Source organism: Stenella coeruleoalba (assembly GCF_951394435.1).
Source record: "Stenella coeruleoalba genome assembly, chromosome: 3".
NCBI lineage: Eukaryota > Metazoa > Chordata > Mammalia > Artiodactyla > Delphinidae > Stenella > Stenella coeruleoalba.
Window position 1 is genome coordinate 88517309 of NC_137148.1, and position 15270 is coordinate 88532578.

Consider the following 15270-nt stretch of genomic DNA (forward strand, 5'->3'; position numbering starts at 1 on the left):
AGGTGAATCTTACTTGGTCTAAAATTATCCCATTTCCTTCCTCATATACCTGTTGTCTGGAAGGGGTTTATAAATGGGGGAAGTCATTACCAGATATTTAATGATTGCCTATTATATTCCAATCAATGAATTTATAATCCATTAGTAGATTATAAAAGCTGTACATAAATGTGGGGTCAGGTGTCCTCAGTGAGGAAGACATAAAGAAATATAGAATTTTGTGGAAAAAAAGTCACATAGTAATCAATGAAAACTTGGGTTTCAGGCCCAGATATGTACTTTACAAGCTCTGGTTTAGGAAGTAATTGGGGGTAATAGCTGATACACTGATTGTGAGAGTCAAACAGTGAATATATTCTTTGTAATGTGTGAAGTGCTATGCAGATCATTAGGCATTTTTACCATTGTTTGAACACTTTATTTGGAAAAACATACAAATGTACTTTGTATGAAATATCAGTGTAATTGGAAAAGTTAACTTAAAAATTTTCTTTCTGGTTCCTATTGAGATTTATTTGTGAAATTTAAATAGTAATGAAAGTATTATTTTAGAATTTATATATTTAAGTTTGAGATATTCATTGATCACAAATAACGTTATTTTTAGCAACATTATCTCTGTCAACTAGAGTCTAGTTCGGCAGTTGTATTGAAGCTTTATTTTTGTATGCATATCACAGTTATTTTTTTTAACATGGTGTGAAACTCTGCATGCTGTGAACATTATGACTGATCAAGATGGATGCAGATACTTCAGATTTTTACATTTTTTACTACTCTAGCAGAGAATATCTGGTGTTTTAGCTAGTTCAAGCAAGGAGAACTGTACTTTTTATTGGACACTAATTACATTAATTTCATAAAGCCAGATATATTAAGCATAGCTAAGTGTCTGAATCTCAGTGTAATTCTAGTGTTATTTACTGACTTATTCCATAGTTACTAACCTGTTTATGGTGCTTGATGTAAAGCCATAGTTAGAGTTTGTACCTAAAACTGTTTATCTTTTGTCATAAATATTGACAGATTTTCATAGAGATTCAAATAGCATTGTTTCATTTGATAAGTTGATATATAATCAAATCCTTGCTTTTGTATAAGGTAAACAAAAAGAAGTGATAAAACAAAGTACTTCAGAAAAAAACTTTTTGTGCTATTATTAATAGGAAAATACCAATTCATATTTCTCTAATTTTATTTATCTGACACATATTTGCTAAAAACACATTTTGGCAGAGTATCATGTTATGCAGTGTAGGGAGGTGAAACTGAAAATGTATGGCCTACTGCTCGGTGAGCTTAAGACCTGCTAGGTGAGACATTAGTACAATTCATGAACAGAGAAACATTAAAGATGCAAATTTAAGGATAATTGAGCCAGACATTTGAATTAACATCTGGTGATGAATTTAAAAATCACAACATAGTAAATATTTTAAAATAAAACCTGGGGGAACATCCTCTACGTAATGGCATATCATCCTTTTTTATTCATTCATTTCAATCAAAAAATACTAATTGAGCAAGTATTCTATAGAGTCCAGGGATACGGGCCAATAAAACAAAAGTAGCACAGAAGTGGAGGCTGTGAGTAGTTACTATGTGAAATTGGGTAGCTCAGTGTATTGTATCATCAGTTCATTCAACAGATATCTATTGGATGTGTATCATGTGCTGAGTTTCACTTTAAAGTGATGGATGTAGTCTCTGAATGTACCAGACAGGTTTACTTTGTTTTTTTTGCCACAATCTCTAGGCTCTTTGAACTACCTTTTAAATTCATACTGTGGATCTTAAGAAAGACTAAGTGAAAGTATATACAGACCCAAAACTTGTTTGTATGACAATTCCAAGTTTGTGTTCTTATCCTTGTACAGTTAAGATTATTTTAACTGTTTTACTCCAGCCATTCAAAGATTCAAGAGAAGGCAATACGTTCCTTGAAGTCAAAATGAAATCAGCATAAGATATCATTTTCTGTGCCCCAGACACACAATTAGGGACCTAGGAGACTTCCTTCTTAACAATAAAGCAAAGCCATTCCAAATCCTTATTAATTAGTTTCCAGGAAATACTAATTGAGTGAGTACTTTTAAGACCCAGAGATATAATGGTGGAGCTTACAGTCTAGTGGGGAGGCTCATGGTCATTCGTAAATCACACGCAATATATGTAATTATAAACTTTATTAAGTGCTGTAAAGATACACAGTGCTATGAACACTTTTAACTGGAAAACTTAAGGAAATTACGTTTGAGACAACATCTGAAGAATGAATGAAAGTTAACTAGGAAAAGCCTTACCAAAATGTTACTAATTTTATTCCTCAGATTCCCCAACAATCCTTCCTGTTTACTGATTTAACTAGTAATATAACTAGTCAGTGTGCTTTTTTTATTTGAGAAAGCTAAAATTTATGTTTTACATTTTTATTGTTGGGTATTACCCAAAAAAGGAGTGTTCTAGCCTTTTGTTTTTATTCAACTTATTCATCTTGGCCTCTTTCAGAAATGATTTTCCCTCTTTCCTTTTTATTTTTTTCTTATGCGTGCTTATCCTTGATGGTTTCTCAGGAGATCTTCTCAGATCTACTACTACTACTACTCAGATCTACTCAGATCTAATATTTCAAATTACACATTCATTGAATCCCCTTCTCATTTTTGTGTGGTTATTCTGTTCTGTCTGACTTCCTTGCATAATAATAGTCCTCTGGAAATATGTGTAGCAACAAAATCTGATTCTACTTTTTATTGTTTTTCATCTATATGCATGATTGATTCTTAAGTAGCACAGTGATAAATCAGGAATGAATTCTAGATATAGTGAATGTTTTAAAAACAAAAATATTGCATACTCTTAGTAAAAATTCAGAAATATGTATCATGGAACATGTGCTTCACAGTTAATACCCCCTTGCGGGCTCACTGTATATTCTTTGAGATCTTAAAAATATATTTTAATTGTGTGCAACTATGTAATTCTTATTTTACAAAGATTGATTCTTAACATATTTTTTATTTATACTTCTTATTTTTTAATGATATATTACATGTTTTTTCTAAATGTAATACAAATGACTATCAACAAAATGATCTTCGTAGGAATTTGTAGAAATTTATTTCTTACTACTATTTTTTATTGCTTCTTTTGGAATTCACATAAGAGGTCATTAGTAGCTCCAAAGAGAAATCTCTTATTTGAAAGTTAATGTGGATTCTCTCTGTCACATTATTAGTAAAGCCATGTAGAGAAAATTTAAAAAGAATTCTCTATATGTGAACCCAACCTCAGGTCATCTGAACTATAAGAAATTTACACAGATTTGTACAAAGTCAAATGTAATATTCAGAATTTTGAATGTATCAAGAAACAAGTCCTCAACATTTTTGGTGAATGTATTCTTTTTTTATTTTTAATTGTAGTACAGTTGACTTCTAATATTACCTTTGTTCCAGGTGTACATCATAGTAATTTGATATTTGTGTACACTACAAAATGATCACCGTAAGTCGTTACCATCTGTCACTATACAAAGTTATTACAATATTATTGACTATATTCCCTATCCTGTACAATACATCCTCATGACTTATTTGTTGTTTAGCTAGAAATATGTACCTCTTAATCTCCCTTACCTATTTCTTTCATCCCTCTACCCTCTTCCCCTCTGGCAACCACCAATTTCTTCCCTGTATCTATGAGTCTGTTTCTATTTTGTTATGCTTGTTTGTTTTGTCTTTTAGATTCCACATATAATATTTATCTTTCTCTGACTTATTTCACTTAGCATGATACCCTCTAAATCCATCCATGTTGTCACAAATGGCAAGGTTTCATTCTTTTTTATGGCTGAGTAATATTGCATTGTGTGTGTGTGTGTATCTTGTTTTTTATGCATTCTTCTTTATCCATTCATCTATTGATGGATACTTAGGTCTCTTCCATACCTTGGTTATTGTAAATAATGCTGTAGTAAACATAGGGGTGCATGTATCTTTTCTAATTACTGTTTTTATTTTCTTCAGAAAAATACCAAGAAGTTGAATTACTGCATCATATGGTAGTTCTCTTTTTAGTTTTTTGAGGAAACTCCAAACTTTTTTCCATAGTGGCTGCACCAATTTACATTCCCACCAGCAGTGCATGAGGGTTCCGTGAATGTATTATTCTTGACCTTAGTTGCTTAGGTGAACTTTATAAGCAAACAGCCATAGCATCATTTTTAGATTCATTACATTATCTTCATCTTTAAGGAAGTGAATTAATTGGTTTTGCACTGTTTTAGGACTCAGAACTTCACTGATGTCAGAGGAATTGTTTTAAACAAATACTTGCTAGGAATCAGTTTCTCATTTTAGCCCATGAAGGAAGTACTGCTGCTTGTATTACTCACTATATTAGTTCATCATGATTACTGTGTCAATGGCAGAAAACTACCTTTAGATTAAAAACTAGATATGTTCTTAAGAAAGGGAAACTGAAAATTCCTATTATTTTATTCTCTATTTCTCTAGTTATAAGAGGTATATTAGAAATTTATATAAGGCTTTATGACACTAATGGCTGACTTTAAAATTTCATTCTGTGTGAACTTCATCTCATTACTTTTTATTAAACATTCTACAGGGGCATCTTGAGTTTGTGTGAGCGTGTGAACTTTCCAGTATTCCTTTCTATGTTAAGTTGTCTTACTTTAACTTTATAGTCATTTTATATGCATTGCATTTCATTTATTTCACACACTTTTGTTTATCCAGGCAATATATGCCAGGCACTGTTCTTGACCAGAGGGATACTCAGATGAACAAAACAAAGATAAAAATTTATCATCTCATGAGCTTATATTCTAGAGGAGGAGATAGGCAATAAACAAGATACATAAGTAAAATATATGTGATGTTAGATAGTGATAAATTCTAAGGAGAAAAATTTAGTAAGGAAAAGGAGGTAAGAAGTTTAGCTGGGGTGAGAAAATGGATATTGGATGGCCTGAGTAGACCTCACTGTAAAGGTGACATTTGATGAAAGACTAGAAGGAAGTAAGGGAGCCATTACCCAAACGGCCATCCAAGGAACTATTTCAAGCAGCAAGTGTAAACTCCCTGAGGAGGGAATGTGTGTAGTGTGTTTATAAAACAAGAAGAAAATGAGTGTGGCTGGAGGGGACTGAGGGGGGATGGGGGATTTGGTAAGAGATGAGGTGACAGAGATGATAGAGGACAGATTAGAGGGCCCTAACGACCATGGTAAAGACTTAGGCTTTTATTCTGAGGGAGGTAAAAATTTTGTGCGAAATAATGGAATGGTCTGTTATAACAGGATTTCCTGGCTCTTTACTAAGAGACTGAAGAAAGACAGAGGGAGAAACTGTGTGTGTGTGTGCGTATGTGTGTTTGTGTATATATATACACACATACATATATACACACACACACACACACATCATTGAGGAATAATATATAATAATAAGCAAATATAATTGTATATATGTAAAGTGTACATATACATATATACATATACATATAACCATATGTATATGGTTATACATATACTTTGTATATATGTAAAGTGTACAACATGATGATTTGGTACACATTGTAGAATGATTGCCAAGATCAAGGTAATTAACACAACCATCATCCCACATAATTAACTCTTTTTTTGTGTGTGTGTGGGAATGTTTAATATCTACTCTCAGGAACTTTCAAGTATACAAGACCATATATTTGGTTCAGATATTACTGTTATTATTACATGTTACACATCTATAACATTTTACCTTTCTTCATGTCTTATTTTCATATAAGAATGCCTTCTAGGATATTTGGTTATTTACAGATAATCATTATTCCTTGAGAACATGTAATTTACACTTTTAAGTGTCCTTTGAAAATGTTTCTTATCATATATCCAGATTTGGAATTATTTTTGTAATCCAAGGTTTATTATTTGTATGATGACTTAATAATTGAGTGTGTACTGTATACTAAGCAGTGATTTGCATGTTAATACTTGTTCAGGCCTCACACTTTTTGTGTGAGGATGTCCAAATAATATTTCTGTTTTGAAATAAACTGAGGCATTGAGAGAAATTGCTCAGTGCATTGCACATCTAGTAATAGACTACTGTCCTTAGTGTGAAATATTCTTAAATATCTTTACTAATATATCATAGCAGGTCTGGCTGTTGTATGCAACAATTATTTAGTCAGTTTATTAACAACTGCCTTGAATTGACCCTTAACACAAACTGCCTTGAGTTGAACTATATAGTTAAGTGTTAAAATAAGCTAACGCATGTTTGTTCCTCACTTGATGAAACGAAAATATTCATTTACAAAGCTGTATATAAATTAGATTCTGATAAATTGAATCTAATTTTATATTATAGAAAAGGAAGTTCGTGTTTTTTTTATCCTTTAACTGGGAAAATAATCTTCCAGTAATGTAAATAGTATCCAAATTTAGAGAGTTTTGAAATTTCTTATTCTTAGCATAGAGTTTTCTTAAAATGGAGCATGTTTGTATCTGTATTTGTACACATCACCCGTATATATACAGGTGAATTCTTTGTGAACAATCAAATGGAAGCCTTTATTACATCACACTGTATTGTAACACTTTTTGCATTGAAAAACAGGCCCAATAAGATATTTTTTCTTTGCTAAACTTATTACCATCAATTCATCCCTATGATTACTGACCTACATGCCTGTTTGAAATATGAAGACAGAGAAAAGGGGTCTTGACAGAGTTTGGCAAAATGTTACTAACTTGATGTTTTGAAATCAAAAAGTGCTACGATTTGTCTATGCTGATATATGCAGTTTTGTGTCTGCAGCATTTTATTTCTTTATCAAATATAAGTGAATGTGAATGACTGTGTGGTTTTGGTGAAAGAATAATACATGAATAACCCCAGTGTAGAAAAACCAATCAATACTGTATTGATAAAAGGGAAATAAATGATCATCAGAGGTATCCTTAAAATAATTATTATTATATTGGATATACTTCCTCAACCTTTTGACATTATTTTTTATCTTGAAAATTTTATCAAATGGAACATATAAGCAAACATATATACACATATTTCTTGTTCCTTAACTTAAATGTATCCCATGCTTTATTTCCTTTGGTTATTATTTTAGCAAAATGCATTCCAGGTCTGTAAATTTTTCTTTTTCGTCTTTTTTATTTTTTAGTAATCTGTATTATATTTATTCATTATGAAAATTAATTTCTTGATGCAAAGGTAAATTTTTTTAGCATGTTGGAATTTTTTTATTTTTACCATCGTAACCATTTTTAAGTGTATAATAGTTCAGTAGTGTTCAGTATCTTCACATTGTTGTGCAATAATAGTTTTTCTTAAATGGAACTTTATTGATGAACGTAATGTTGCTGAAGCAATGTCTTCATATTTATTCTACTTTATTGTCCTTTCTCCAGAACATGTATCGTTTTGAAGGCACTGGGTTTTCAAATATCCCTCAACTTATAGACCATCACTATACAACAAAACAGGTCATCACTAAGAAATCAGGTGTAGTTCTGCTGAATCCTATTCCTAAGGTAGGTGCATATATTCACCTTTTTTTTTGAGACTGCTTTGTGAGTTATTCCCCACAGTCAAAACATGGAATTTCCTTGGTTTTATTAAGATGGGAGATGGGTTACCTTTTTATTCAGTGTTTGCAAATGGCCTGTTTTTTTTCTTTTTCCTTCCCAGTTTTTCTTGAAAGACTGGAGGCCTTCCTTCACACTATAAGGTTCAGACTTTAAAGGCTCAGTTTATAAAAGATTCTGAGATGTAGAAGTCAAAGAAAATGTCCAGCAATCAAGAGTAAATTAGAATTTCAATTTGGGGTGTTAAGGTTACAATATATTATAAGACACTGGAATTTTTTAAAACTACACTACTCTTCACAAAGCCAGTAAATCATAACTTCACTATGTACAACCAGGTAGCTGGGCGAGAGATTGTTCTAGGTCATTTTTACCTCTAAGATATATCATAGAACAGATTGCTTTCATGAGCTTTAAGAGATTTGCGAGGTAGGGAATGAGTATGAGGCAGGTTTGTGTTTTTAAGGTAAAACATATGGAGCCTGGCCTGGGAGGAACAATGGAGCTGGGTTAACTTCTGAGCACTTTTAATGTTCCAGGAATTGGGTTGGGGTCAACAAAAGTCCCTTTCCTTTGGGGGCCGTCTCATGTGAAGAACAGTGTAGAAATAGGAAAGTCATAAAACCTGGTAGGTTAATATTTGCTGACTTGAGGTTTACATATCTAGGGATGACTTTTAATATGAAGCAAGTGTTATTCCCAAGAATGCTAGTATATAATCCAAATTCACCTAAAATTTAAAAAACTTTTAAAACTTAAAAAACAATTGTTATATTTCCCTTTGTTAGTCTGGAACATAGTGTCTATAGTTGTACTTGTATTATATTAGTCAGTCTTTATTGAGGGGCTGAGTTTTAACATTCTGCTCACAGAAGATTTTAACAGTCAGTTGCTAAATATTAATTCTGTGGCTAAGGAATTGTCCTTCTTGCATAATTTCCTAGAATTATGAGATGGGCTCATTCTTTGTTCATATTTTTCCAGTCACTTTTTTTTACGTTCAATTGCAAAAAAAACCCTATAAAAATTCTCCTTTAGTCTGGAACAGGTTGTCATATTTTAACTCTAGTAAAAAAAAAAAAAAGGTCTATTAATGTTTTCTCTTTCATCAACGAATAACTGCTGTTGTTTTACAGAATTCTAAGAGTTCTTTTTTTTAGTTAAGGTCATCTATTCTCATGGCTTCATTTACTATTAATACATCAGTGACTTGCAAATTTATATTTCCAGCTCAGATATATATCTTTCCCAAACCTAAAAATTTTCTACTTTTCACCTAAAACTGAGTTTATCACTTTTAAGTACAAAATTTATTCTTCCTTTTTAATAAGTGGTACCACCAAATACCTAGCTGCTCAAACCATAAATCTGGGGGTCCTTTGACATCTCTTCACCACTGCCCTTCCTCCAGCACTTTAAGTGACAGGAGTTTTGTATACTTAATTGTACATGTGAAAGTTTGAACTCAATTCCAGTATATCCCAATATGAAGTAAAGTTCACTGCAGTGAAGATACTTTTTACCGCGTTAGGTTAATGAGATACACCTGAGTTTTCAGAGATAGTGACGTCTCATTTCACAAGCCAACCTAATATTTACATTGTCTCCTTGCTTAGCCAGGTCTAAACTGAGAGATCAAAGCCATAAAAGAGGCACATAAAAATGCTCATCTGGGCTTGGGTAGGAGCATATAATTGCAAATAAAGCTATATCCCTCATACTATAAAATTGTCCATGAAATGAGCTTAGATAAATGGAGTAGATTCTCTGGACTGTTACATAGCCAATTATTCTCTTTCTCCCAAACCCCCAGCACTGGCTGTGGAGCTGAATATCCCATCATTTTATAGCACTATCTATGAAAATAACTAAACTGAAAGCTATAGAAGATTAAGGGGCTACATATGATTGTTTTATGAGGTAGAAATTCGAAGTTAATCTAGCTATTAACCTGATCTAAAGTACTGATATTTGAAATATGCAAGTAATTATCTCAGTGTGTGGTAAATATTGGTATGCATTTGATTTAAAGAATCATATCACTCTTTTAAAAGAAAATCACAAAGCAGAGGTTATTAAAGTAGATAATTTTCAATTATGAGTGGAGAACAAATTGATATGGATGGTATTTTTTTTTTTTTGGTGGTATTATCTGTTATGTATCTTCCTTTGGGAAGCGTTTGTACTCTTATAACTGGAATCTCTTTCTTGATTTAATTTGTGTAAGACGTTAATGTCTTTGACCATATAATGTGCTGTAAAACATCTAATTTCCATCTTGCCAGACTTCAATTTTAGCCTACATAAAGAATGCTATTTTGGTCTCAATATAATTTCTGTTTATAGTAACTTACTTCTCTCTTTCCATTTATTTCTCTCTTACCCATGAGAATGTATGTATAACATCATATGACTAACTAGAGGACACAGTGGCCAAGGGAGTCTCTTTCTTATCTCCAGAGGTACAGGAAACTACGCAATCTAAATTAGAGAAAGTATTTAACTTTCTCATGATAATAAAGCTAATGAGTGCCCTACCCACTCATGCCCACCCTCCACTGGCTGATTTCTCCTACACTACCTCCCAAAGCCTGTGTAAAGATATGGGAGTGAAGGTCATGTTGTACACGGGTTTTTGATCACTCATAATCATCATCTTTATAATTAGGAAACACTTTGGGATGCACAGGGCCTGTTCTTTATTTAGTTTAGTCTCTGTTCAAATGTCATTTCATCAGAGAGGCCTTTTCTGACTACCATGTGTGAAATAACGCCTTACCTCCTTATGTTCCCCTCTTCTTAATTTCTCTTTGTTATGGTTATGTTTACCTGACATTATATTGTATTATGTATTTTTAGTTGTCTGTCTTCCCCCAAGAGAAATGTAAGTTCCATAACAGCTAGAATTACATTTAATAATCAGTGCAACTATATCTGCAGTACCTAGAACAGTGCTAGCCCCTAGTAGGTGTTCAGTAAATATTTTTTGAAGAATTTAATTTACTGACCAATTCCTAGAAGCCAGGTACTTCCAAGCTTTTTATATGCATTAACTGTATATATTCCTATGAAGTAAGTATTGTTATTAACCCCATTCAATTATAAATCAGGAACTGAAGCTTAAATGGTAAATGACTTGCACAAGATAACACAACTCTTAAGAGGCAGAGCTGGGATTCGAGCCCATGTTCTTAACCATTATCTGTCTAGATTGTAGAGTCTAGATTTTAGACTTTAGAGAAAAAAATGTTTATTTTAAGGAACATGGATGCGGGTTTAAGGGAAAAGAAGAGTCTTTGATTCCATAAAATGTCAAATTGAAAAAGTCTTTAACATAGCAAAATATAGGTCTCTGTAAAAGGTAAATTATTAAACAGTAATATCAGGTGACAGAGCTGGGATTTTAGGTAAAATATAGGACTTTGTAAGATATAGGTAAGGAAGACATCTAGTTCAACTTTAACATTTAAATGTTGCCTTGAAAATTTGTCTTTGTTAAGTTTAATATTTCTTCAGATTTAGCTGTTTAAAACATTTTTTTCTTTCTGAATGGAAGTTAAAGTTCATGATTAAATTCAGGCAAGTTAGGAGTGAGCTGCTAAGTTGAACCTTAGACAAATGACTTGCCTGCCAGCTTAAATCAAGTAATTGTGGCTTTTTGATCAGAATTTGGTATAGCATGCCAGAATATTAGAAACAGATTTTTGCGAGGAGAGTAAATCTTTCTGTGACTGAAACTAACTTGTCATTAGGTTCCTGATAACAGCATTCTTGATCAAACACATGCAAACAAAGAACAGTTTATGAGAGGAGAGCTTGAAGTTTCAGATCACTTAAAGACTATTCATTTTACTTTATACTTGAGTAATATAGTTACTTCTTCCAGTACTTACCAGATGACTTGTTTTTTATAAAAGGATGTAACTCAGGAAAAGTCAAATTTTCTCTGTGGATTTTGGAAACTGTAAAATACCATATACTTTCCTGTTTAAAAACTTTTTTTACAGGACAAATATATCAGAACAGAAGGCAAATTTGGAAGACTTTAAATTGTGAAAGAAGAAAAAAAATACATTTATTGAGTATATAGTCTGTTGATAACACTCCACTTCTATTATTATTTTTTTTTTGCGGTACGCGGGCCTCTCACTGTTGTGGCCTCTCCTGTTGCGGAGCACAGGCTCCGGACGCGCAGGCTCAGCAGCCATGGCTCACGGGCCCAGCCGCTCCGCGGCATGTGGGATCTTCCCGGACCGGGGCACGAACCCATGTCCCCTGCATCGGCAGGCGGACTCTCAACCACTGCGCCACCAGGGAAGCCCCCACTTCTATTATTTTAAAAATATTTTCAACAACTGTGAACTGAGTAGTATTATTATCCCCATTATTAGGTGAGGAAACTCGGAGGTTGTAATGAACCTAAGCCACATTTCTCGTAAATTTCAGAGTCGTGACCTGAAAATGATTCTGTTCTGTTCATCATCTTTTTACTACAACCCCAGCTAGCATAAATTTTAATCTATAGTCTTAGTAACGTCAGTAGTGTTCAAGAACAATTGTTTTCTGTATTTCGGTATTCTAGCAGTATGTAACAGTGAACTTGACAGTTATGATCCCATCCCATATGAAACTTAGTCTAACAAGAACTATAATAGCATGTTGTGCTAAGGGAAATACAGAAAATACTTGAATGTTTAGCCTTCATTTATCATAGTTTGGGAAGTCAAATTAAACTTGGATTTTAGGCTTGTTCCATTTAATAAAATAAAATAACCTTGTTATAGCACATAAAATACATAGACTGACTTTCAGTTTTTTATCTCAAACTTTACCAGCAGATAATTGTGAAGAGGAGCAATGTTGGTCTCAAAAAATTAATGGACCTTGGAGACCACTAATGTTTCTTCTTATGTGATCTCTCAAAGGTATTTCATGCTTAAGTCTTCCTCAGACTTTCTCAAATATCATAATATTTTTAGTCTGAGGAGCCAAGTTTTTTGGGAGATATGAACATTCTTCTTATCCATCCTGTAAATAGATGAAGGATGACGGGATTAGGCAGATGGTGCCCAAGTGGTTAAAAGAAACGTCATTGGACTTTTTTTAATGCAGATTGAAAGATAGGATTTGGTATTTACTGCACAAACATTGCCTGAAGTGTATCATTTCATCATTTTAAAGTATTTAAAAAATCTTCTATATATGTATGGATGCTGGGAAACATAGAAATATACAAGAAAATATATAAGAGGATCTCTGGTATGAACAGGGTTGCATAACTTAACATTATTTCCTTGTTCCCTGTTGGAGACCATAGAACAATAACAAAAGAACAACAACAACAAAATTAAAAATCTATAAACTGCATTTTTCATGAAACTAGGAACTGTATATTATCCACAGACTTAAAAGTACATGTTTAGGTAGCCAAAAGCAACTTAGATTGGGCAGAAGTTGTGTAGCACAAAGTTAAGAAAAGACGTGATCAAAGAACCAAGTTGCTGTAGATCTTACCAAGCTCCAGCAAAAATACCTGTTGAAAGGGAGGAATTTACCCTAGATTTCTATATTCCTTGCTTGCATCAATGAATGCAGGACATGTGTGGGGAAAATACAGTTTTATATATAGCTTAAGTGATGCAGATGAAACTGCCCTTGGAGGAAAATTCAGAGCCTTAAAAGCTTAACATGGACAAAACAAAAAGAATGAAATAAATGAGTTAAGCATCCAACTCAAAAAATTAGGAGAAAAATCCACAGTTAAATAAAAGGAAAGGAGAAGAAAGAAACTAACAAATGTAAAAGCATAAAGAAATGAATTAGAAAACGGGAAAACAAAATATATATAATAATTGCTTTTTAAGAGATCAACAGAAAATTAAAATACTTGCTAATCTATTCATGAAAACCCATACCACAAGGGGCACATACCATAATCTCTTTAATATATAAAGAACCTCTAGAAATTAATAAAATAAAGACAATCAAATAGCAAAATTGGCAATGGGCATGAGTGGATAGTTCAAAAAATAAAAATACAAATGGCTTTTAAAATATGACATGATTACATTACTCAGTAGAATAAAGGAAAATTAAGGCTATAATGAGATAATTTTTTACCTATCAGATTGGCATAAACTCAGTTTAATAATTCACTTTCTTGGCAAAGATGTGCAGATAAAGACCCTTAGATAATTTGGCAATGGGGGTATAAATTAGAAAAACCTCTGTAGAAGGCAATGTGACAGAATCTATAAAAATTATAAAACATGTATACCTTTGACTTCTACAATAGCAATAACAATAACACTTCTACAATTTATCCTTTAGTTATATTTGTATATATATGAAATGATATCAGTATAAGGTTATTCACTGCAGCATTGTTTGTAATATCAGAAGATTGGAAATAATTAAATGTTCATTAACAGGAGTCTAGTTACATCAATTATGATACCTCATCCAATGGAATACCATAAATGAGAAAGCATCTATGTACTGGTTGGAGAGAGTTCTAAGATATATTGCTAATAAAAGGAATTAAGCTAAAAAACAGAGTATATATTATGTTATCTTTTATATAAGACTTATGTGAGTATAAGATTATATGTCTGAATTTGCTTTTATATGATAAAGAAATTTTATATACTCAAACTAATAATGATGTTGATGTATAACAGGGGTTACATGTTTTGGGAGGAGGTTGAAATGGCAATAGAGGTATTAAGGGAAACTTTTTAGAGTCTAAATTTGGTATTTTTCACTTTTAAAAAACACTGTGAGTGTATTACCCCTTCAAAAGTTAAATTTAAAAAAAGTATTTTTTTTTGGCTTAAGTGTAGTTTAAATTTTTTTTTATTGAACGTATTATTTTTGTAATGTTAAAATTTTTCTAAAACCATATTTTATGATAATATTTAATAGAACACTGTAAAGCAGTGTTTCTAAAACTTTTTTCCACAGTGCATAGAAAGAAATTGCATTTTATATTGAGACTCAGGACACAAAATTGGAAACGTTGGTATGTATGTGTGTTTATAACTGAGACAAATTTTACAAAACAACTTTTCATGTTTCTTAATGTGATGCACTCTATTAATAATTTCTTTAAAGTCTACATCCAAAGAGTTGATTTTATGAACCTCAGTTTGAAAAATACTTATATAAAGGATTTTTAAAGTAGTGATAAGTGAATTTAGAAAAGCATATGGCCTAGGAATGATTCATAGAGAAAGGTAGACTTGAAGTAGGTCTTGAGAATAGGCAGAAAGACTAGGGAAATTATTTGGGCTTTATAGTAAGGAAGTAATCTAAAACTTGGGAAATTCTGAGACTTGTTTTAAGGAAGGCAAGATCAGTTCCCTTGACAGAAGAAGATGGTTTAAAAGATGAGTAATCTGAAAAGTTTAGTTTAAAGCCAGATTTTTGAGAGTCTTGACTACCACGATTAGGATTTATCTATGGAAAATGCCATTTCATTGAAGGTTTACAGGCAAGGGTTGGATGTGAACTAAGCACATCTAAAGTGTAGTTGGTGATAGCTCATACCTCACTAAATTACTGAAGCCTATCCAGCCTTTTAATTGCTTGTAGAATTTAAGGTATTTATCGGCACATTTAAAAAACAGAAAGAAATCA

The 15270-nt window shown here is 32.3% G+C and overlaps 1 protein-coding gene across 8 annotated transcripts in view; it reads left to right on the top strand.

Annotated features, from left to right (window-relative positions):
- Positions 1–15270, top strand: part of FER (FER tyrosine kinase) — a 463302-nt gene that overhangs the window by 224340 nt on the left and 223692 nt on the right. For all 8 annotated transcript variants that reach the window (XM_079916621.1, XM_079916626.1, XM_079916628.1 and 5 more), the window contains one exon: positions 7456–7578. In XM_079916621.1, the coding sequence (XP_079772747.1) occupies positions 7456–7578 (123 nt within the window). The remainder of the gene's footprint in view (positions 1–7455; positions 7579–15270) is intronic.